Raw genomic sequence first — 24,394 nt, 5'->3', positions numbered from 1 at the left:
ATATTTTATCGAGGTTGTGCAATAAAGAGGATTTGTATTGTATTGATACTTCCCTGGGATTATTTCGCCTACTTATAGAACAGTTACTGTCTGTTATTTTCAGAATATTCCAATCTCAATGCTACTCAAGCCGAGCCTCAACCGGCATATCCGTGTGCCGGCCGCCGCTCATCGACGCGACCGTCCGGATGACCGGATCGAGAGGCACGAGTTGTGACGTCAGAGTGGACAGGACACGTGTCAACTTGTCTGTCCCGTTCTTGATGGCTCTGTGTCGAGCGCTGTTAGAAGCTGCTCCAGGTATAGTTTGTAGCTTTCTAATAGACCCCGAAGGCTAATCCTATTGTCTATTGTTAAGAAAAACCGCTCGTGCCACGTGCCACAACCGCCTGCATAAAAAATCGGTACTTCGGTTACTGAGTGCCGGCGAGTCGAACGCTACAGAACCAGTCTAAAATGTGTCATCGAGATGCGTAACAAAGGCGCGTTATCGGAGAGCGCACCTACACTGGTTTTTTGAGCGTTGGACTAGCCCGCGCTCAGGTGCCAAATAGAATAATTAGGACCCTTTTTTGCAGGTAAGTAGCACGTGCGGTTTTACTGAACAATAGACAATAGGATAAGCCTTTGGGGTCTACTAGAAAGCTACAAACTATACAGTTCTATTTAGAGTTAGACTTAGTTTAACTGTAAATCTCTGAAGTAGAGTAACACAAAAAGCCATACGAAAAAAAAGTTAGACCAAGTCTGCAACGATTTTGATGGTACTCGCAGTGCAAGTGTTATTTATACGTCATGAATTCATAGAAGTGTTCGTGTGCTATCAAAATCGCTGTAGAGTTTTCTTGGTTAAAATCTATACTTTGGTTGTTCCGATGATTATACATATTGTATTATGAGTGAAATGAGGACAAAAAAAATCAAGTTTTTTTTTTATCTGGGTTTCCCAGTGGGGGAATTGGAAACTACATAATACATGGAAACTACTTTACAAACCAAAATCGTATGCAAAACTTTGATCAAATGATTCAAGTGTGAGTTGGCCCAAATTTTCATAAGATGCGGGTCATGTGGATTGACTTATTCCCGAAAAAAAGCAACAGAAGAATTTCAATTTAAAACAGACCAATGCAAAGTTGAATGCGAACTTTTTCTGCTAAGATTTTTTCTTCTGATTTTCTTTGGCGAAACGAGAGCTATAGTTCGTTTTTTTAGCTCTAGAAAAAAGGTAAACAATCTTGACGTGTCTTTTTATTGAAAAACACCTTTGAGAAATAAGTCACGGCAAATATGTAACAATTATGAATCATATACGATTATTTATATTATTTTGCTTTTATAAGTAATAGTGACTGAATTTTAAAAAGCGTAGACTTTACCTAATGCTAAAAAAGCGGCCAAGTGCGAGTCGGACTCGCCCATGAAGGGTTCCGTATTTAGGCGATTTATGACGTATTAAAAAAAACTACTTGCTAGATCTCGTTCAAACCAATTTTCGGTGGAAGTTTACATGGTAATGTACATCATATATTTTTTTTAGTTTTATCATTCTCTTATTTTAGAAGTTAGGGGGGGGGGGGGGACACACATTTTACCACTTTGGAAGTGTCTCTCGCGCAAACTATTCAGTTTAGAAAAAAATGATATTAGAAACCTCAATTTCATTTTTGAAGACCTATCCATAGATACCCCACACGTATGGGTTTGATGAAAAAAAGAAAATTTTGAGTTTCAGTTCGAAGTATGGGGAACCCCAAAAATTTATTGTTTTTTTTCTATTTTTGTGTGAAAATCTTAATGCGGTTCACAGAATACATCTACTTACCAAGTTTCAACAGTATAGTTCTTATAGTTTCGGAGAAAAGTGGCTGTGACATACGGACGGACAGACAGACGGACAGACAGACAGACAGACAGACAGACAGACAGACATGACGAATCTATAAGGGTTCCGTTTTTTGCCATTTGGCTACGGAACCCTAAAAACGAACTTTAATGGTGATAATGTTTATTTTAGGTGAAAGAAGTATGGAAGGCGGCGTCATTAACCACGGCTATGTCGGGGAACACGCGAAAGGCAACAACAACCGGCCTGCGAGATTCCCGAGCTCCAGTGATTCTACAAGCGGATACTATTCTGCAGGTGACTATCGTGATCTCCTTACACAGACAATCCAACCTCTAGACATAGCATACTCGCGCTACCCCCTCTGCCACACATACGGTAGCGTTACTCCATCTTCGAGTCAATCCCGTGCCGTGATTGGTCGGTGTCTTTGAACGGACCAATCACGCCACGGGATTCGCTCACCTCGTCCCCCCGCACCCCCGTATTTTTGGCAGCATCGATTTCATGAAAGAATTGACCTAAGCTCAGTCTAGAGGTTGGATTGTCAGTGTCTCCTTATCACAAACACACCATTCAAAAATCACATACAGTAGAATCCGCTTATAATGACATTGAAGGGAAGTGACAAACACGTCATACTAAGCGGATGTCATATAAGGCATAGTGAATAAATTTGTATTATTGTTAATTTTTCCGAATTAATGTCGAATTCCTTTGTAAGAAATGAGTTTTAATAAACTCAAACTCAAAATATACTTTATTCATGTAGGCCTAGCAACAAGCACTTATGAATCGTTAACATAAATATTATCTTAAGCTAATTATCAGAGCAATTTATTGATGTTATTATTTCATAATAATATTGGATTATTATACAAATCAAATTTAACACAAATTTAAGAATTTCACAAAAGAATCGTCAAACATGAGAAAAAATAGTATAAAAAAAATACTAGTCTAGAATGTTTCTAGAATAAAATCTAAATGTCAAATAAATAAAAAATAACCTGGAACCAATTGTCAACTTGTCACTGAGAGTCAAAACTAAATCAACTTAAACGCCACGCACGCACCAATAAACGTCCTCGCAGGGAAAAATGTGGGGACGGCCACGTAAACCAGCGAAGTGACAGTATAACTGGACATAATTTCATGAAAATAGGATTTTTAGGTCATAGTTCGCGGTTTGTCACTTATCCGACTTTGTCACTAAGAATTTTATATGAAAACCAAACTTCGCACAGTAATTACATCATAGTAAGTGGTTGGTCAGTATAGGCGGAGTTATAATAAACGGATTCCACTGTAATCACAAAATTATAAGCCCTTAAGCTTTGGATTCCTCCGAAAACGGTGCCGTCATATGACGGCCGTCATATAGCGGCCGCAAAAGACGGCCGTCTTTACGGTGGCGACATGTGGAAAGCACCACGGCGTCATAACACACCGTCATCCACCAAGGTCAAAGCGGCAAATTTGAAAAATGTAGGCGCGATGGGATAACGTCCCATAGAAAATTTGAATTTCGCGCCTTTTCCTACTGACAAGATTTGCTTGATCATCTATAATTCCGCGAAAAATGGAAATCCCTTCTGAGAGCCCTATGTCCCTGATGAGGGATAACAGGATACCATCATCATCATCATCATCATCTATAATTTACTTGGAGGATGAAATATCATCAGAAGAGGAAAATAATCGTAGTACGGAATCATTTATTCAAATCTCGTGTCATTTATTCAAAATGGCGTCACCGCTATCTAATAAAACGTTCACGAAACTATCGACAAGGTCATGACGGCCGTCATCTTACGTTACGTTGACAATCAACGTAACGTAACGCCGTCTAGGAAACCGCGCCATCTTGTTTACATAGACAACGTTCTAGTGACGTCAGTCAACGCTATATAGCGGCCGTAATATGACGGCACCGTTTTCGGAGGAATCCAAAGCTTTAGCCATACTCAGCGTGATTAATACTGAATAACTTAGCAGTGGGCTAACCCTGACATCTGATCTGATGGATCGAAATATAATGTAATAGCTCTGATATTGATTATATTCTGTTAAAATTATAGCCGCAACATCAGTATTCGGTATTTCTCTAAGATTTCCACGATACGGACCGAGCCTAGTATACTGATCACTGTACTGCTTTCATTGAAATTTCTGTATTTCTTGAAATAAACATAATTTAAAAAAATTCTGCTATTTTGTTGTTGGTGTCTTAAAGTATAATATAATATAAATAAATAAATAAATAAATATTATAGGACATTATTACACAAATTGACTAAGCCCCACGGTAAGCTCAAGAAAGCTTGTGTTGTGAGTACTCAGACAACGATATATATAATATACAAATACTTAAATACATAGAAAACAACCATGACTCAGGAACAAATATCTGTGCTCATCACACAAATAAATGCCCTTACTGGGATTCGAACCGCGGCTTCACAGGCAGGGTCACTACCCACTAGGCCAGACCGGTCGTCATTCAAATAAGTATGACTAGGTCATACTTATTTTATTATAGTATTATTCACTTAGCAATATACCTAAGGTGTGAAATACTCTTAATCTATCTATTGTTATACTTAAATCTATTTTATGTTCCCAGCCACATCAGTACCTGAAGAATCTCCCGGCCTCTCCATTTCCATACAGTTCCGACAGCCGGAACTGATGTTCTTTACGGACCAGGGCAAGTCTGAAGGCCATGCTCTGCTGCTGCGTACTGAACTACTTATTGACTACTCGAGCCATTCGAGTACTGAGAACTTCGTGGTTTCACTAGCTGGTAAGAATCTTCCGACCTATCCATATCCATACAGTTCCGACAGCCGGAACTGATGTTCTTTACGGACCAGGGCAAGTCTGAAGGCCATGCTCTGCTGCTGCGTACGGAACTACTTATTGACTACTCGAGCCATTCGAGTACTGAGAACTTCGTGGTTTCACTAGCTGGTAAGTTACTGTAGATATAATACATTCTTTACTTTGTAAATGTGCTTAGATACCTATATCTGAAACGTCGGAATTTAAGGTAAAAACAATGCAACTATATCGCGGCAGACCCGTTTGTGTAATTAAATATGTGTACAAAACGCGAGAGTTTAAAGTGTTATATCTGAGTTTTCTGATTTCGCTTTTATATACTGAAGGAAATTTATTAAACAACTAGCGTCTGCACCTGATTTCGTCCACGTAGAAGTCGTTAAACTCGTTAACTGCTTTTCCCTTATCCCTTAGTACTCTAAAATCTCAGTAAGGTACATTAGACATCCATACATTTAGGAACAGTTCGGGATAAAACGTATCATGTCTTATTCTGTGTTATAATTGTTATAAATTATCTCCGTGCCAAATTTCGTCCAATTAAATCTAAGCAACAAACATCTAAATTTTCGAATTTACAAACTTTCATTACGTATTTTGATATGACAGGGGCCCGTTTCTCAAAAGCTTGTAACTTGTAATACAAGTGGAAGTCCATTTCTAATAAAAACTGTCAAAAAGTGACAGCCGCTTATATTACAAGTTACAAGCTTTTGAGAAACGGGCCCCTGGTGCCCAGAGTCCGACCTAACAAACCTTCACACACTCATACATAAGTACTATGTTTCCCAGGTCTCCAGATAATGTCCAAACTCCAGTCTAAACTGAAGAACGTGCCGCCTCAAATAGTTCTAAAGCCGTGCGACCTCGAGTTCTCAAAGAGCTTCAAGAATATAGAGGAAGGGGTGAAAGTGACCGTTAAGGTTTCCGAGATTGAAGTGCATCTAGCGGCGACCACCGTGCATACTGTTGTAGGTAAGTACTTATTCTATTCTATAATGGCAACTACTTGCGAATTTGTCTTGCTAGGTAAGATTTGAAAAATTGAGTCACTGACAATCCATCCTCTAGACTGAGCTTAGGCCAATTCTTTCATGAGACCGATGCTGCCAAAAATACGGGGGTGCGGGGGGACGAGGTGAGCGAATCCCGTGCCGTGATTGGTCCGTTCAAAGACACGGACCAATCACGGCACGGGATTGACTCGAAGATGGAGTAAAACTAGGGGGTAGCGCGACTATGCTATGTCTAGAGGTTGGATTGTCTGTGAATTGAGTCTATCATTCGTCTATTTTTCTTTTCCCACCACCGTTGCACCCGCTTAGAGGATGACCTCTTGTATACAAATTATTTAATAACCTTCTAAGACAGTTTTAGGATACAAGTTTAACTATATATTTTTTTACAAAGTGAAGTGTTTTCGATTTTTACACCGGTAGAAATAAATAAAACATTCACCGTATATATAATATATGAAGCATTTAAAGATTATTTTATTATTTTCACTCGAACAAATATTAAATTTCTATTATAATATGAAAACTTTAGTAATATGTTATGAAATGACGGCAGAGCCAAAAGCATTATAATGCAAAAAACAGCCCATTCGTGGTTATTGATGAAACATTTGAGATAGTACTGAAGTCTGAGGGTATATCTATGTTTGTGTAGACATAATGGAAGAAATCCGGTCAGAGCTGACGATTCCTGACTGTGAGCCTTTCAACTTCTCAACCAACCCCAAGTTTGAGAGGCAAGACGATGAACTCTGGGCTCTCAAGAAGATAGCGCCCTACGTTATTGTCAACCCTGAGGATAGCTATGTCCAGGTAAGAAAGATATAATATAAGAAGATAGGCAGGTAGATCTAATATATAAAAAAACAGTCGGCCAACTTCAAGGCGTCACAATGCACGTTAAAATTATTTTTTAAAGCACATTAGTCATTCTGATATATGAGATTTTGATAACTTTTCTAAAGGTAGGCACTAAGTGTAGGGCAGTAAAACTCGAAGCTAATGTATAATTTTCGCACACATTTAAAAAATCTACATTATACAGTGAGCTAAGCATTGAGAAAAATGTTATGATAATTGATAATGTATTGATGTTGTATTGTATGTATTTGTTTGCTTTAGCCAAAATACCCAGCGGTGAAAGTGCAGGAGAGCTTCAGCATGGTGGTGCCAAGTGTGCGAGTGCTACTCGAAGTTGAGCAGACAGTGCGCGTTCCCGTATTGATGTTCAAGGTAACTATTTAATTGAATTGAAACTCGGCTTTCCCACGTGTTTGAGCGTTTCTTTTATTTTTTGCCATTTTTAGGGTTCCGTACCCAAAGGGTAACAACGGGACCCTATTACTAAGACTCCGCTGTCCGTCCGTCCGTCTGTCACCAGGCTGTATCTCACGAACCGTGATAGCTAGACACTTGAAATTTTCACAGATGATGTATTTCTGTTGCCGCTATAACAACGAATACTAAAAACAGAATAAAATAAAGATTTAAGTGGGGTTCCCATACAACAAACGTGATTTTTGACCGAAGTTAAGCAACGTCGGGCGGGGTCAGTACTTGGATGGGTGACCGTTTTTTTTCTTGTTTTGCTCAATTTTTTGTTGATGGTGCGGAACCCTCCGTGCGCGAGTCCGACTCGCACTTGGCCGGTTTTTATTTATTGTGACCTTTTTTGCCACTTTTGTGTTATTTCTACTCAGAATCTCTAGCTCTTTCGATCCTGATAGGGTAAAAAAATGACCCAGTTTTTTTCCTATTGTGTTACCATTTCCCCATATACTTTGTATGGTGGTAACAAAAAGGAAAGTTTGAAAAATGTATGGACATTTTAGGACACTTTTTTCTTCTATAAGGATGAAAAGGGCTCGCGATCCTGACTAGAAATAACACAAGTGGCAAAAAATGTCACAAAATATAAAAATGGCAAAAAAAAAGAAACGCTCGTTTTAAGTCTACGATTGCTTAGACGTGTTTGATCCCAAGCGAGCTCCGACCCGTGATTGAGCTGTTTTCATTTATTTAATATGTAGGAGTCACACTTATTTTTATCTAAATAAACCGAGACCGAGTGGCCGAGCGGTTCAGTCATCTGTCGCCTAAACGGAGGACGCTGGTTAACTTCCAGCCCTGGACACTGGAGGCCTTGGTCATTTTTTCCTTCGTTTATGATTTTGTATATCATTTAAAAAGTAGTGTCTACTTGAAATAACACTAATTAAAATATTTTCATAGAAGGTAATTTAATTTGTTCTTAGAGACTTTTCATGGTTGATTTATAATTAAACGTTTTTAAAAAGTGTTTTTCAATTAAAAGACATGTCAAAATCGCTAAAAAAAAAGAAAAAAAAAAAAAACCGTTTGTTTTTACAGTTAACCGGCGAATTAACGCTCCATGACTGGTCACGCGCACTCCACGGCGGGGCGAATCTTACAGCGCACGCGTCGTGCTACAACGACCGATTGGATTGCTGGGAACCGTTACTAGAACCGGTCGTTTGTGAAGAAAACGTATATCGTCCTTGGGAACTCACTGCGAGCATATTCCAGGTATTTCCCTTAATTGATGTCCTTTAAAAATACAGAAATGAATGAAAGTTTACAGAAAGTCACAGCAATCGGATGATTAGAAGTATTAGAAAGTTAGATAGATACCAAAGGGCCTATTTTCTCTCGGTCTATGTAAGCTTAAAACTCTTGACATCTCACCGTGTGAGTCAAATTATGCGCGAGGTTTATATTATACCAACTTGACAGCTAGTCATGCTAGCCGCACATAAGGTGATCACCATTATTATGTGTATCAGCCACAAGACGTCCAGTGATCCACAAAACTATAACAGAACCTATACATTGCGCCGTGGTTCTGAAGTAAAGTGTGTTACCCTAGCAGAAGGATCTGTAATTCGGGTTAGTTAGTCTATTCCTTGTTACCTAAAGTCAATTTTTTTATTCCGTGGACTGAAATGACATTTCATAGTATGAGATGACACATGATGTTCATACTATGAAATGTAATTTCAGTCTACGGAATAAAAAAATAGACTACCTATCGTTAAGTTCCTTTAATTTTGTTTTGCCTAAACCTCTAAATTGTTAACAGGCTAAAGCGTACCCGATGTCATCTCGCCTAGACACGACCATCCAAAAAGACACTGACGCCGAGACCCTCACAGATGGAGCGAAACGCACGCGAAAGCGTAGCGAGTTCGAATCCGAGACGTCCGCTGATGAAGACAATACGGACAACGAGATGACGTTTATAAAGGTACATTCAGCAGCAGAAGTTGCTAAGCGGGCGCAGTGTTCAAAAACCGGCCAAGTGCGAGTCGGACTCGCGCACGGAGGGTTCCGCACCATCAACAAAAAATAGAGCAAAACAAGCAAAAAAACGGTTACCCATCCAAGTACTGACCCCGCCCGACGTTGCTTAACTTCGGTCAAAAATCACGTTTGTTGTATGGGAGCCCCACTTAAATCTTTATTTTATTCTGTTTTTAGTATTTGTTGTTATAGCGGCAACAGAAATACATCATCTGTCATAATTTCAACTGTCTAGCTATCACGGTTCGTGAGATACAGCCTGGTTACAGACGGACGGACGGACGGACAGCGGAGACTTAGTAATAGGGTCCCGTTTTTACCCTTTGGGTACGGAACCCTAAAAATTACCTTGACACGCTCTTATTCTCTTAACAATAAAGTCGCGTCAAGATCATTTTGAACACCTGGCCCGCTTAGCCACTTCTGCTGCTGGCTGTACCTACTTACCATCTAAATCGATGAGATAATCGGAAGCAAATAAACAGACAAACGCGAGAATAGGCTTCATAATGAATAAATGAATGAATAATATATTGCGTAGTGAAGAGCAAAATCCTGGTCACGGCACCACTGTCTGTAAAATGCTGTTAACCGCAATTCTTTTAAACCTTTGGTAGACCTTATTTATTTATTTTAAACTTTATTGCACAATAAAATTAAGTACAAATGACGGACGTAATGCCTAAAAGCATTCTCTACCAGTCAACCATAGGGCAAAACAGAGATTCTCGAATGTGGGTGCAGTGAGAATAATATTTCGGAAAACGTACCAACACTACCAACTATAAGCAATGTTATATTTTTCCAATGAGACTTTCTAAATATCAATTAACTTTGTAAACCATTGAACTTCGCTTCTATAATAATTTCGTGTTTTGTTACGTGAAATAAAGATTCCTCTCATTCTTCAGTCATTAATATCAGGTTTGACAGTTTGTGTAATATAATTTTATTATGTTTTCAGAACCCGCAAGGAAACAGAAAGGATGCAGAATACAGCGGGAACATGTCGTTCCTCAACGCGCTGGATGTAGACGAATCTGACTCGGAGAACGAAAACGGACTGATGGATAAACTGGCGACGGCTATGGGGCATCTGTTTACTGAGTGAGTTAATATCTAAAGGGTCCTTTCACGGCAAGAGTTACTCGAGTCACCGTTTTATTGTATATTCTATGTATCCTCCTAAGGCCCAGCCATTAAAACGAAACATCCCTCATAGGGATAAGTTCGCCTTTGTATTTCTCACTATTTGTATGTTATTTTTAATATGTCTTTTTGTACAATAAAGAGTTTACTACTACTACTACATGCAAAATTTGCCACTGAAATTTGAACCTAAACTGTAGGAAATAGAGTTAATTTTGCGTTGTTTGAAATTTGAACGAAACAAAGCAAAAGCCACTCTGTTCCAATTAAACATGGTTTAAATTACATCGAACTGAATAGGTACTATAGGACCTTGGGCCTTACGAGGGTATTCTTCAATAAAGCTAAGCTAAGTAAACTTTCAAAATTAAATATCACATTAAACTTTTTTAAACCTGCAGCGATTCAAGCGCTGAAGAACTAAGCAACGATTCGGATTCGTCTGCGCCTGAGCAGAGCGATGGGGAAACCGACAAGGAGGTCGATAAGACTGTCTCTTTCATCGACGGGGAGAGGAAAGAGAGGACTGTTACGGTTCAGGTTTGTTAAAGGATTGATTCCATGAGATTATTAAGAAAAATATGTCTCCTATTTAACGACAACATGGCAGTAAAAAGTGCTACTTGTAATTTTCCTCACGTTACGCGGTTATTGATTTTAGGTTATTAATGTTATTATGTTTGTCACAAATAGTCTAGTTAATAAACCAGTTAATTAAAATGTTCAAACGACATGTTATTATTCCATGACTGAGAGAAATCCACATTTATATAAGATTCGTCTAAAAATCGTTGAAAGCACATAAGCAGTGTGTTTTTTCAGTGTATTTTCTTAAATTTGATTTTACCACTGCTGTGATTTTTTTTTTATGTCAACAACAATATCCTATTGTTTTTTGTAATTAAATTTACTCAATTTTTTTCTAGGACCCCATTCGTCAAGACAGCGTAGACTCAGGCCTCGAATCAGAAAGCATCGAGCGTCTCTGCACATACATAGTGATCGAAGCACGTTCAGCGCTTAAAATAACAGCGCACGCAGCGCTAGGCCGAGCGCTGGCTGCGCTCAGTGTGGATCGGACGACTTGTGTTGGGGCTATTGTAACACCACCTCAACAACTGACACTTACTAATGATATACGTAAGTATTGAGCGTCTCTTCACATACGTAGTGATTGAAGTACACTCGATCGGCGCTGAAACTAACGGCGCACGCGGCGCTGGGTAGAGCGCTGGCTGCGCTCAGTGTGGATCGCACGGCGTGTGTGGGGGCTATTGTAACACCACCTCAACAACTGACACTTACTAATGATATACGTAAGTATAGAGCGTCTCTTCACATACGTAGTGATCAAAGCGCGTTCAGCGCTGAAATTAATAGCGCACGCGGCGCTGGGCCGTGTGCTGGCTGCGCTCAGTGTGGATCGGACGACTTGTGTTGGGGCTATTGTAACACCACCTCAACAACTGACACTTACTAATGATATACGTGAGTATTGAGCGTCTCTGTACATAGTGGTCGAAGCGCGTTCAGCGCTGAAATTAACAGCGCACGCGGCGCTGGGCCGAGCGCTGGCTGCGCTCAGTGTGACGGCTTGTGTGGGGCTATTGTAACACCGCCTCAGCAGTTAACTCTTACTAATGACATACGTGAGTTTTTTTCATAGCACGAAATCAGTGGCAAACAAGCTTAGAGCGTTTTCACATTTTCCCATACGATATCCGATGTCTGTCAATACCACCTATAAATAAATAAATAAATAAATATTATAGGATATTCTTACACAGATTGACCAAGTCCCGCAGTAAGCAAAGAAGGCTTGTGTTGTGGATACTCAGACAACGATATATATAATATACAAATACATATAAAACACCCAAGACTCAGGAACAAATATATGTGCTCATCACACAAATAAATGCCCTTACCGGGATTCGAACCCAGGACCGCGGCTTCACAGGCAGGGTCACTACCAGAGATGCGATTTATTTGAAATACTTCTATTTAAAATGCAAATACAAAATGCAAAATACCTATTTTGTATTTTGCATTTAAATGCCTTTTAGTAAAAAACATTTTGTATTTTATTTGAAATACTTTTCGAGATGTATTTTGCATTTTTAATATTCATTTCAAAATGCAAAATACTTTGTGATTAAGTTTAGCCAACATTACCAGTCAAACAAAATGAAAAGAACGAATGACGCTTGTATTGCCGAATTTGACCGATAGAGGCGTCTGCTAGCCATGCGCGCCCTTTTTTTTTCTTTGGTCAGAGTGCGCGCTTTAGACTCGCGGCTCGGCTCGCGGCGCGTCTCGTGGCTCGCCTCGACACACTCGCATTCGGCTTGTCATTCGGTTATAAACCTTATGCCGTGCCGTTAGTGTTTAAATTATATTAGCTCGACGAGCTTGCGAGTCACGAGAGTCTAAACCGGCTATTATGTCTGACTAGTGTCAATGTGAAACGAAAATGACGAACATTATCTATTCTATGGCTATTCTCATGATAAATACCTAAAATAAATAAAAATATCTGAGATTTGGTCAAAAGGTATTTTATTTTGAAAAAGTATTTTGAAAATACCTATTTTGCATTTAGCATTTGAAATACAAAACGCAAAACTATTTGGTATTTTGCATTTGAAATAGTAAATCTGAAAAGTATTTTGCATTTTGTATTTAAATGCTTTTTTAAAACCATTTTGTACATCTCTGGTCACTACCCACTAGGCCAGACCAGTCGTCATATCTAATACCTTTAAACGAGCAATTCTTGTTTATTTATTTATTTATTTATATACATATATATATATATATATATATATATATATATATATTTCGGGGATCTCGGAAACGGCTCTAACGATTTCGATGAAATTTGCTATATGGGGGTTTTTGGGGGCGAAAAATCCATCTAGCTAGGTTTTATCTCTGGGAAAACGCGCATTTTCGAGTTTTTTTTATATTTTCCGAGCGAAGCTCGGTCACCCAGATATTGATACTAAATCCCTTTATTGTTTTCAGAGCCCGGATCCACGGTTCACCTGAAGACACATTCGGAGACGGACCTGGCAGGGAACGACCGGGTGCTCATCGTGGCAGATTATGACGTCGACAGCAGCAGGCCCAGCACACCAGGTATAGGGTATTTGACTACTAGTCAAATCAGTTTCTTTTTCATGTCATGTTATGAATGTAAGTAGTTTCTTAAGTTAAAAGATATTCTATTGTTGTATAAAATCTACCGCGGATGGAGTATCGAGACAAACCTTACTGGTTTACCGATACTTTTGTAATTAAGTTTAGATATTGTGTTGTAATTACCTGAATAAATAATAATAATAATAATTTTAGGACTGTCAAAACGATTTTGCTACTATGGGATTTATATGAAACACTGGCATGTGACGTCACGATCAAATTAGCTTCTCTTTATAGTTTTATACAGGTTTTAAAATATAAATTGTGTCTAAAAATAACTGCTGTCCATGTTTCTCTATTAATCTTCCGGTGCTTTGTTTCATGCAAGGTTTAAAATAATTTATTTTAAATACAGTCAAATACTCTAATGGTCTTTAGACGCCTGCGTCACTTAATTGTGGTTGGTGCAAGTCGCTTGTCAAGTATTCTGACTCCTGTTGGTTATATTATACGTTTAAGGGATTCTGGCATGGCCTTTACTCAGAATATCAAATGTCATCATCTTCCTCGCTTTATCCCGACTTTTTGCCACAGCTCATGGGAGCCTGGGCTCCGCCTGGCAACTAATCCCGAGAATTGGCTGCGAAAGCGAATGCCATCTGCCCTTCCAACCCAAAGGAGAAACTAGGCCTTGTTGGGATTAGTCCGATTTCCTCACGCTGTTTTCCTTCACCGAAAAGCGACCGGTAAATGTCAAATGATATTTCTACATAAGTTCCGAAAAATTCATTGGTACAGTCGGGCTTCAAATATCAAATGTAACTAGCGATTATAGTTGAGATATTTTTCCGCAGGATGTGATACGTCGTCAGCAGATATGCTGGATGATGCAGCCGAATTGAAGCCTGAAACGACTGTAGTCAGTGACGATTGGGACTGGTAAGTTTTCACACATTTATCCCATTCATAAAACCTAGCAACCCTTAGTATGATCTAAGAGAATTTTGTATAGAGGCGTATTGTCTATGTAAATTTTAAATTTTGTAGTCACATTAAATTTACTGCCATCTTTCGACACATGATTAAAACTTTTAGAACGCCATTTGACTTTGATCCTTGTTCTAATACTGATATTGTTAAAATTGTAAAACATCAAACGGTGTCTCAATCTACACGAGAATAGGCCAAAGGTATGGCGCCATCTAATCGAACATAAAATTTTCGTGATTTTCGGAGGCACGTTTTTTTCTTAGACTTTATTTAACTTATACGGAGTTATATTATATATAATTTATAATTATTATATATATCTTTGGTATGATGAACTGTCTTTAGGGACAATTGTGATTACAATTAAAGTAACAATACTGTCCTGATTATAGTTTTTATAGATTTTACAGACATATAAGTATATATAAATGTTAATAAACTTTTGGGATTCCATTTTATTAAGTCAAATTCTTTTTTTACAGTTTGGAAGGCGGATTTCCATCATCAACTCTAGAGACTAAGCCCACAACTTGGCATTCTCCGTTATCGCCACCCCCGGACGCCCCTAAGCTACATCGACGGCTTACCGACAAGACACTCACTATCAAACTGCATGATTTAGATGAGCTCACGGTAAGAAAAAAATGTTTTTTTCATCAAGCAGAGACTTTTGCTAAGGAAACTACATTTTTTTAATACCACATAGGTGGCAAACAAGCATATGGGCCGCCTGATGTTAAGCAGTCACCGCAGCCTATGGACGTTGCAACTCCATATAACATTGTTAGAAAATAAAACAAAATTGAATAATTTCCTTCCAAGGATCATATGAAGGGTATGATGGAAAAATTCGCTGCAGACGTATAAGTCTCGATAGCTTAGTTGGTAAAGCGGCTTTTTTGTATCCTGTAGTTGTGTTGTGAGACTTGTGAGTTCAAAACTCACAGCAGTGAATCTTTTAATATTTCCTTCATTTTCAAACATTACGGAAAAAAAACATTATTAAATAAGTTTTTGGCAAAAAATTAATTTTTGGTACATGCTTTTATCACTGACTGTACTTTTCTTTCCACTGACAACTAATACTCATCGAGACTATTCTAAAAACCCCAAACACAATTCAGGTTTCGTTGTTTTATCGCACAGTTCCTATGGCCACCTGCTGTCTCCATCATCAGATCAGCTCAATGGTACATAATATTGCATTGTCACCCGACATACATATGTATGCAAATTTTCAGCTTCATCGGAAGTGGGTCAACCACTTCCCGGCCCGATTTAACTTGCAAGATTTGACCCGTACAAACATAGTTACATATTTACATACATAGGTACATTGCAAGTTAATTAAAAGCTTGTAAAAACATTAAAATCTGGTGGAAGTGCTAGTTGGGAACCAGTCTTTGGTTTTCAGATTCCATGCCCTCAGCGCACTGTTTCCAAATTGCATGTGCTACATCCGAGCAGGAATGGAACCCGCTACTATATTGTTGTCGAGCGGACTTCGACCTATAACCAACAGAAAATCGTCGTGCGATCGCCTCTGCAGGTGACTTTATATTATTTGTTTATTTTGTTTATTTGTTTATTTTATTTACAATTAGTACTAACAGTTAAACCTTACGTACTAATCGGTGTTGAGTTACTTAAGTCTAACATGCAGACAGGTACTTAATTAAGATGGATTAAATTACAATATATTACATGGGGGATAAAACTAATTACAATTGCAATAAAATTACGAGTATGCTGTGTGTATAATGAATCATCGTTTCATGTGTTTATATTTCGACTAGCTTTTGCAGCATCGCACGCGCAGGAGAGTTTTTTTTTAATTTCACCCCTTTAGGGGATGCATTTTGAAAAATCCTTTCTTAGTGGACCCCTAGACCTTATAAGGAACCTACTTGCCAAATTTGGACTTTCTAGTCCCAGCGGTTTGGGCTGTGCGTTGATTTAAGTCAGTCAGTCAGGTCTTTCACGTTTATACAGGGTGTAATCTTAAACGTGATACAAGATAATCAAACCTGAATCTTTTCATGATTTTGAACAACTTTTACTACGGGGTCAACTTTGTAAATTAACAATAAAAAAAATCTTTGCCATACATTTTTGTCTACCTCTCCTTGACCATTTCTATGGAACAGCTCAATTTTTTTTAATATTACAAAATTGACCCCATAGTAAAAGTTGTTCAAAATCATGAAAAGATTCAGGTTTGATTATCTTGTACATATCACGTTTTAGATTACGCCCTGTATATATAGATGATACTGTGATGCAACAAAAGGTTTTCCTATTTCGCTGTTATTGATATTGTATGTTTCCCAACACAATAAAAGAAGGTATGCTACACAAAGTAATGAATGCTTTCTGTTTCCATCGGTGTCAAAATTCATTCTATGCATATGATAATTGTCTACGTTATACTGACCCCTCTTTTCTCAAAAGTTCCTACTCTTGTACGTGTACTAACTTTCAACCCCCATTTCATTCGTAGAGATCGTTACGATGTTAGTAACATATACAATTTTAGTAAGATATGACACATAATGTATGTATATTTTACATTAAAAACCACTTTCAGCTCCGCAACGAAACCTCCTACCCAATAGAGCTATTCTACAAGAAAACTGACTTGCAAGCGATCGGCGCCGAGCTGATCGGGTCGGTCAGCAACCCGTTCGACGACAAGATGCGGCTGGCGTGCGTGGCGCCGCAAGACACGTACAACGTGCCGCTGTATATCGCGTACCACTGCAAGCTGTTCCTGCTGCCCGTGCTGGCTGAGTGAGTATTACTGCAAACTGACTTGCAAGCGATCGGCGCCGAGCTGATCGTGTCAGTCAGCAACCCGTTCGACGACAAGATGCGGCTGGCGTGCGCGGCGCCGCAAGACACGTACAACGTGCCGCTGTATATCGCGTACCACTGCAAGCTGTTCCTGCTGCCCGTGCTGGCTGAGTGAGTATTACTGCAAACTGACTTGCAAGCGATCGGCGCCGAGCTGATCGTGTCAGTCAGCAACCCGTTCGACGACAAGATGCGGCTGGCGTGCGCGGCGCCGCAAGACACGTACAACGTGCCGCTGTATATCGCGTACCACTGCAAGCTGTTCCTGCTGCCCGTGCTGGCTGAGTGAGTATTACTGCAAACTGACTTGCAAGCGATCGGCGCCGAGCTGATCGTGCCAGTCAGCAACCCGTTCGACGACAAGATGCGGCTGGCGTGCGTGGCGCCGCAAGACACGTACAACGTGCCGCTGTATATCGCGTACCACTGCAAGCTGTTCCTGCTGCCCGTGCTGGCTGAGTGAGTATTACTGCAAACTGACTTGCAAGCGATCGGCGCCGAGCTGATCGTGCCAGTCAGCAACCCGTTCGACGACAAGATGCGGCTGGCGTGCGTGGCGCCGCAAGACACGTACAACGTGCCGCTGTATATCGCGTACCACTGCAAGCTGTTCCTGCTGCCCGTGCTGGCTGAGTGAGTATTACTTCAAACTGACTTGCAAGCGATCGGCGCCGAGCTGATCGTGCCAGTCAGCAACCCGTTCGACGACAAGATGCGGCTGGCGTGCGTGGCGCCGCAAGACACGTACAACGTGCCGCTGTATATCGCGTACCACTGCAAGCTGTTCCTGCTGCCCGTGCTGGCTGAGTGAGTATTACTTCAAACTGACTTGCAAGCGATCGGCGCCGAGCTGATCGTGCCAGTCAGCAACCCGTTCGACGACAAGATGCGGCTGGCGTGCGTGGCGCCGCAAGACACGTACAACGTGCCGCTGTATATCGCGTACCACTGCAAGCTGTTCCTGCTGCCCGTGCTGGCTGAGTGAGTATTACTGCAAACTGACTTGCAAGCGATCGGCGCCGAGCTGATCGTGTCAGTCAGCAACCCGTTCGACGACAAGATGCGGCTGGCGTGCGCGGCGCCGCAAGACACGTACAACGTGCCGCTGTATATCGCGTACCACTGCAAGCTGTTCCTGCTGCCCGTGCTGGCTGAGTGAGTATTACTTCAAACTGACTTGCAAGCGATCGGCGCCGAGCTGATCGTGCCAGTCAGCAACCCGTTCGACGACAAGATGCGGCTGGCGTGCGTGGCGCCGCAAGACACGTACAACGTGCCGCTGTATATCGCGTACCACTGCAAGCTGTTCCTGCTGCCCGTGCTGGCTGAGTGAGTATTACTGCAAACTGACTTGCAAGCGATCGGCGCCGAGCTGATCGTGCCAGTCAGCAACCCGTTCGACGACAAGATGCGGCTGGCGTGCGTGGCGCCGCAAGACACGTACAACGTGCCGCTGTATATCGCGTACCACTGCAAGCTGTTCCTGCTGCCCGTGCTGGCTGAGTGAGTATTACTTCAAACTGACTTGCAAGCGATCGGCGCCGAGCTGATCGTGTCAGTCAGCAACCCGTTCGACGACAAGATGCGGCTGGCGTGCGTGGCGCCGCAAGACACGTACAACGTGCCGCTGTATATCGCGTACCACTGCAAGCTGTTCCTGCTGCCCGTGCTGGCTGAGTGAGTATTACTGCAAACTGACTTGCAAGCGATCGGCGCCGAGCTGATCGTGCCAGTCAGCAACCCGTTCGACGACAAGATGCGGCTGGCGTGCGTGGCGCCGCAAGACACGTACAACGTGCCGCTGTATATCGCGTACCACTGCAAGCTGTTCCTGCGGCCCGTGCTGGCTGAGTAAGTATTTGTGAGCTTCCCAAGCAAAAGGTACCTCATTGTCGCTTGCCATAAGGACGCGCTGACAGGTTATTCGTATAAAGATATGAGCAAATTTCGTCGACGATATGGTACCTATTAATTGAGAACGTCACATTTTATCTACTCGTAACTAAGTCGAAAACCACCCATAGCTAACTCGAATAGCTTTGTTGAGGTGTGTGTTTTTTTTTTAATTTCGCAATTATAGCTGGTCAATCAAATCTTGTCAGTAAAAAAAGGCGCGAAATATACATTTTCTATGGGACGATATCCCTTCGCGCATACATTTTTCAAATTTGCCGCCTTTTTCTACTGTCAAGATCTGGTTGACCAAGTATATAAGCCAAAACATTTTCAAAAGAGGATGAAAAAACTCAGTCAACACCAAAAAGAACATTGGTATAGGTATACTAATGCTACCTACAGTAAAAAAAAACACATCTATCAATTCTTCCTTGAGACCTTTTTAATGAGTCTGAACTTGGAGTTTTTGATCAATGCGCCATCAAAAACGTATTGCTCTCAAAAAGTATAAATAGCATAATTTAAATTTGTCCAGCATCTGAGTTTTACCATTTTGTTCAAATGTAGGTACCTAGAGTTACAGTCACGATTTGTTCTAGCAATTACCAAACCTCAACTCAGGGCATCTGGTGGATGGAGCTGGCTAAAGACCTGGGCAGTCCAAGGGATATCGTATGTCCGTCTAAAATCGAGGAAGACACTAAAATTTTCGCCATGAGGATACTTACAGTTGAAGGTAATTTCTGTTTGTCAATAGTCAATAGTCAAATAGTCAAAATATACTTTATTCATGTAGGCCTAGCAACAAGCACTTATGAATCGTAACATACTTATAATTTATCTTAAGCTAATTATCAGAGCAATTTATTGATGTTATTATTCCATAATAATATTGGATAATATTATACAAATCAAATTTAACACAAATTTAAGAATTTCACAAAAGGATCGTCAAACATAAAAAAAAATTGTATAAAAAATACTAGTCTAGAATGTTTCTAGAATAAAATCTAAATGTCAAATAAATAAATAAAAAACACAAAAGAAGTACAAACATCGGAATATTCGATTTGAATTATGTTATATGCTTTGACTAGCGACCCGCCCCCGCATCGCACGGGTTAACAAATTATACATAAACCTTGCTATTAAAAATACCGCATCAAAATCCGTTGCGTAGTTTTAAAGATCTAAGCATACATAGGGACAGATAGAGGGAAGCGACTTTATTTTATACTATGTAGTGATGCTTTTATTATGTCAAATAAAATGGTCATGATACAATCATTAAAATGTTCATAATTTGAAGTAAGTAGGTCTAATCGCGTACATTTACGTTCCTTGAGAGACCGAAATACATTGTTAAAAGTGGTGGACTCAAGTGGACAAGGAATTTGTTCGAAACATTTGACTGAATAACCGTCAGGTGCAGAGATAGCGCTCCCTGGACATAAGCAAGGAGTATAGATTTTATAGAGAGTTACTGTCATGGCAAACTATGTAGCCACAGTAAATTCACCGCCATCTTTTGACAGATCTTTCGGAAAGATTGCACCATACCTTTGGGCTATTCTCGCCTAGATGGCGTTAATTTCAATATAATTACAAATTAACACATATCAGTGAAAGAATAAGGATCAAAGTCATATGGCGTTCTAACAGTTTTAATCTTCTGTCAAAAGATGGCGGTGAATTTACTGTGGCTACATAATTTGCCATGACAGTAACTCTCTATAAAATCTATACTCTTTGATATAAGTTTGTATGTACGTTGTATGAGGGGAGCAACTATCTCTGCAGTTTACTGTATATTTACAGGCCGGTTGATTCAGTCGATTAATTTTTCAGGGCATCATAAGGTGCTCAATTTCAGTAAGTTGAAGGACCATGCGTCAAAATGGTCAAAAAATCAACAGCTGAGAGTAGTAGGTAGTAGTAGTAAAACACTTTACTGCACAAAACAAGTATTATTTTCCCCCCAATAGGCCACTATCGAGCCATCGCTCGAAAATATTGCACCATACCTTTTGCCTAGTCTCGAGTAGATGGCGACAATTTTTGATATTTAACAAATTTAACACATATCAGTGAAAGAATACGGATCAAAGTCAAATGGCGTTCTAAAAGTTTTAATCTTCTGTCGTAAGATGGCAGTAAATTTACTGTGGCTACCTACATAATTTAGGTACTTTGACAATCCGCCTCTATTTCAAATTCTCTTTGGCGTAACCCTCAGCTCTGTTGGTTTTCGGACCAGGCTCCATACAGTCAGCAGGAATAGTTGCTAAGCGGGCGAGGTGTTCAAAATGATCTTGACGCGACTTTATTGTTAAGAGAATAAGAGCGCGTCATGTAAAAACGCGTTCAAGAAATATTACATAACGGATGGGAATGTGTGATGACAGGTGTTACCTGATAACTGTTTACTTAGTACCTTATTTGTTCCTTATTGTGTCTAGTATATAAGTACCATATACAAAAAAATGCATAGGCATACAAACACTCAACATGCAGTTTGAGCGTAGTGATGCATTTGCACCACGCATAAACTTTCATAAGTTTCTGTGGCGCATCTTAGTTCTAAGTTCTTTGTATTATGTTTTTGTGATGTGTAAATAAAATAAAAGCCCGCTTAGCAACTTCTGCTGCTGACTGTACAAAGTTGCCCATGGTTTAAAATCTTTATTAATATGTTTGTTACAGGCTGCCCCTCCCCAAAAATAACCCGCTCCATACCTAACTACCTAATCCGCGTCCTCCCCCCATTAGCCGTCTATAACCGACTACCCTACGCCTTAGAGCTTACTTGCGGCGACATTAGTATGAGGGTGTCGGCAGGCGAGCGCACACACACGCACGCACTGGAGTTAACACAAGCGCATAGGTTAAGCGTGCATGTGCAGTATATGGGGCTGCCGTGGACTGGCAGCTTTACTCTTTCTCCAGGTAAGGATATATTGGTGGTTCCGAACAATTTTTACATCAAGTTGACACCTTGACTTAACGTAACTCAACACTTGACCGCCAAAGACATCAACTGACGCGCGCGGCTATAAGTAGCCCAACATCAACCTTCTTTCATTCCGTCAACTTATGTCAAATTAACTTGACACAACGGTAGCTTAATTTAACTTAAAACAAACTAGGAAATTACATAATTTGAAGTTAAAGCCCTCCTAGCCTAATCGGTAGCTACCTTGCCTTATTACGAGGCTATATCGGTTTCGAATCGCATTTTATGTAAGGGTTTGTTTGTACAGTTCATGAGGGTGTTTTTGCTTTCAGATGTGACCGAAAAGAACATAACAATGAGTACAGAATGCGACACCCAGGGCGGGAATAAACAGCTGGGAGTCCGAGCGTGGTTGCGGCGAGCAGATTGCTGGCAGTTACATCTGCACGCGCCATATTGGATTATCAATAAGACAACACTGCCGTTGCAGCTTAAGGTATCGGTCATGACAACTCCTGAATGCTACTTCTATTTGGTATTGTTCATTTATAGATTCATTCATTCATATTCTAGCAGTTTTCGGTCACAGCGACTGCTATGTACCGCTGGGAGCGTCGCTGGTGCGCTCTCAGGTGACTGACATAGCCAATCTTTGCAGTAAATGTGCGGCTACATTCGCTGCAGGTCAGCACCCTTCCGACGTAATTATGAATGAATGAATGAATAACATTTATTTCAGGACATAGTATGTTAGTAACAAGATGAATACTTAAAATTTGTGTTAGTGCACAACATAAATAAAATTTAACACAAATAAAAACTTAAAAACCTATAACCTTTTATATTATATATGTGATGGCCACAGGTGGTCTGGCCTTTAGCTCGTCACGCTTAGTGTCAAGCTCTGAGCGTCGCCTGGCTTAAAATTCAACAAAAACAATCTGTCTATCTGTATCTGTGCGCCTTATGTCATAACAATAAGGTTTTCGAATTGTAAATTAGGCGATCTATAGGTCCTAAAGGTACTAATTGTTGTGATGCTAAAGCACAGTTGATGGTAAAATTACCTTGCGATGTAATTGGTCCATTCTGGCCACGTAGCCAACGTGCCAATCGCTAACGCTCCGTAGCGAACGAAACTCAACTGTCACTGTCACACTATAATATGCAGGGTTGGGCAAAATACTGGCTTCCACGTATTTGAAATACAAATTACAAAATACATTTTTAAAAGTATTTGAAATACAAAATACAAACTACTTTGGTGACGGGTATTTGAAATACAAAATACAAATTACAGTGTTTAAAATAATGTATTTCAATTACAAAATGTACCTTTATTTTTTTGTTTAGCATTTAGTTTTAACGTTAACGAATATCCTTTCATATAAACTTATAGGGTCATTGCGCTAGTTTTCGTCCAGCTCTAGTTTACGTCCACTTGACGAAATTTGAATATATACCTACATTCCTGCACAAATTTGGACTGATTTCAATCCTTATGTCTAAGGCGTCTAAGCAATATATCTGTCTACATATAACAATGATATTTCGCAAAAAGGAAGCGCTGGTGGCCTAGCGGTAAGAGCGTGCGACTTGCAATCCGGAGGTCGCGAGTTCGAACCCCGGCTCGAACCAATGAGTTTTTCGGAACTATGTACGAAATATCATTTGATATTTACCAGTCGCTTTTCGGTGAAGGAAAACATCGTGAGGAAACCGGACTAATTCCAATTACGGCCCTAGTTTACCCTCTGGGTTGGAAGGTCAGATGGCAGTCGCTATCGTAAAAACTAGTGCCAACGCCAATTACTGGGATTAGTTTCCAAGCGGACCCCAGGCTCCCATGAGCCGTGGCAAAATGCCGGGACAACGCGAGGAAGATGAAGATTTCGCAAAAAGTAGTAAATTAAAAATGAAATATATATTTGATAATCCGTCAAGTCGTCGAAAACTAGTGCATGGACGGAAACTACTGCAATGACCCTATCCCCTAGATTTAAACGAAAAGTTCCACGCAGAAGTTGACCTAATATAGATCCAGTATCCAGCCAATGAAAATTGTATCTCGGCTGGATCGGAGGTTCGCGGTCGGCTCACAGCTTGTGCGAGAGATTAGACATTTTAGGATTATAGAATTTAATAAAATGTATTTATAGAAATGTATTTTGAAGCTTGAAGTATTTGAAATACAAAATACTAAATACATGTGAGTGCAGTATTTGAAATACCAAATACAAAATACTTTTGAGGTAGTATTTGAAATACAAATACAAAATACTAATTTGTATTTCAAATACGTATTTCAAATACATGTAATTGAAATACTGCCCAACCCTGATAATATGGCAGAGTGAGTGAAAGTAATTCGATGGCGAAGCA

The 24,394-nt window shown here is 40.1% G+C and overlaps 1 protein-coding gene across 1 annotated transcript in view; it reads left to right on the top strand.

Annotated features, from left to right (window-relative positions):
* The window catches only part of LOC134651656 (intermembrane lipid transfer protein VPS13A-like), a 93,581-nt gene that overhangs the window by 49,380 nt on the left and 19,807 nt on the right, over positions 1-24,394 (top strand). The window contains 19 exon segments of the mRNA XM_063506755.1: positions 104-300; positions 2,018-2,143; positions 4,473-4,652; positions 5,483-5,665; positions 6,362-6,519; positions 6,829-6,939; positions 8,077-8,253; positions 8,807-8,971; positions 9,992-10,134; positions 10,578-10,716; positions 11,103-11,316; positions 13,204-13,317; positions 14,175-14,259; positions 14,793-14,943; positions 15,725-15,859; positions 16,898-17,100; positions 19,659-19,795; positions 21,763-22,005; positions 22,345-22,508. Of these exon segments, the coding sequence (XP_063362825.1) occupies positions 104-300; positions 2,018-2,143; positions 4,473-4,652; positions 5,483-5,665; positions 6,362-6,519; positions 6,829-6,939; positions 8,077-8,253; positions 8,807-8,971; positions 9,992-10,134; positions 10,578-10,716; positions 11,103-11,316; positions 13,204-13,317; positions 14,175-14,259; positions 14,793-14,943; positions 15,725-15,859; positions 16,898-17,100; positions 19,659-19,795; positions 21,763-22,005; positions 22,345-22,508 (3,025 nt within the window).

Source organism: Cydia amplana, chromosome 10, assembly GCF_948474715.1.
Source record: "Cydia amplana chromosome 10, ilCydAmpl1.1, whole genome shotgun sequence".
In the NCBI taxonomy this organism is placed as follows: domain Eukaryota; kingdom Metazoa; phylum Arthropoda; class Insecta; order Lepidoptera; family Tortricidae; genus Cydia; species Cydia amplana.
This window is presented reverse-complemented; position numbering and strand designations above follow the sequence as displayed.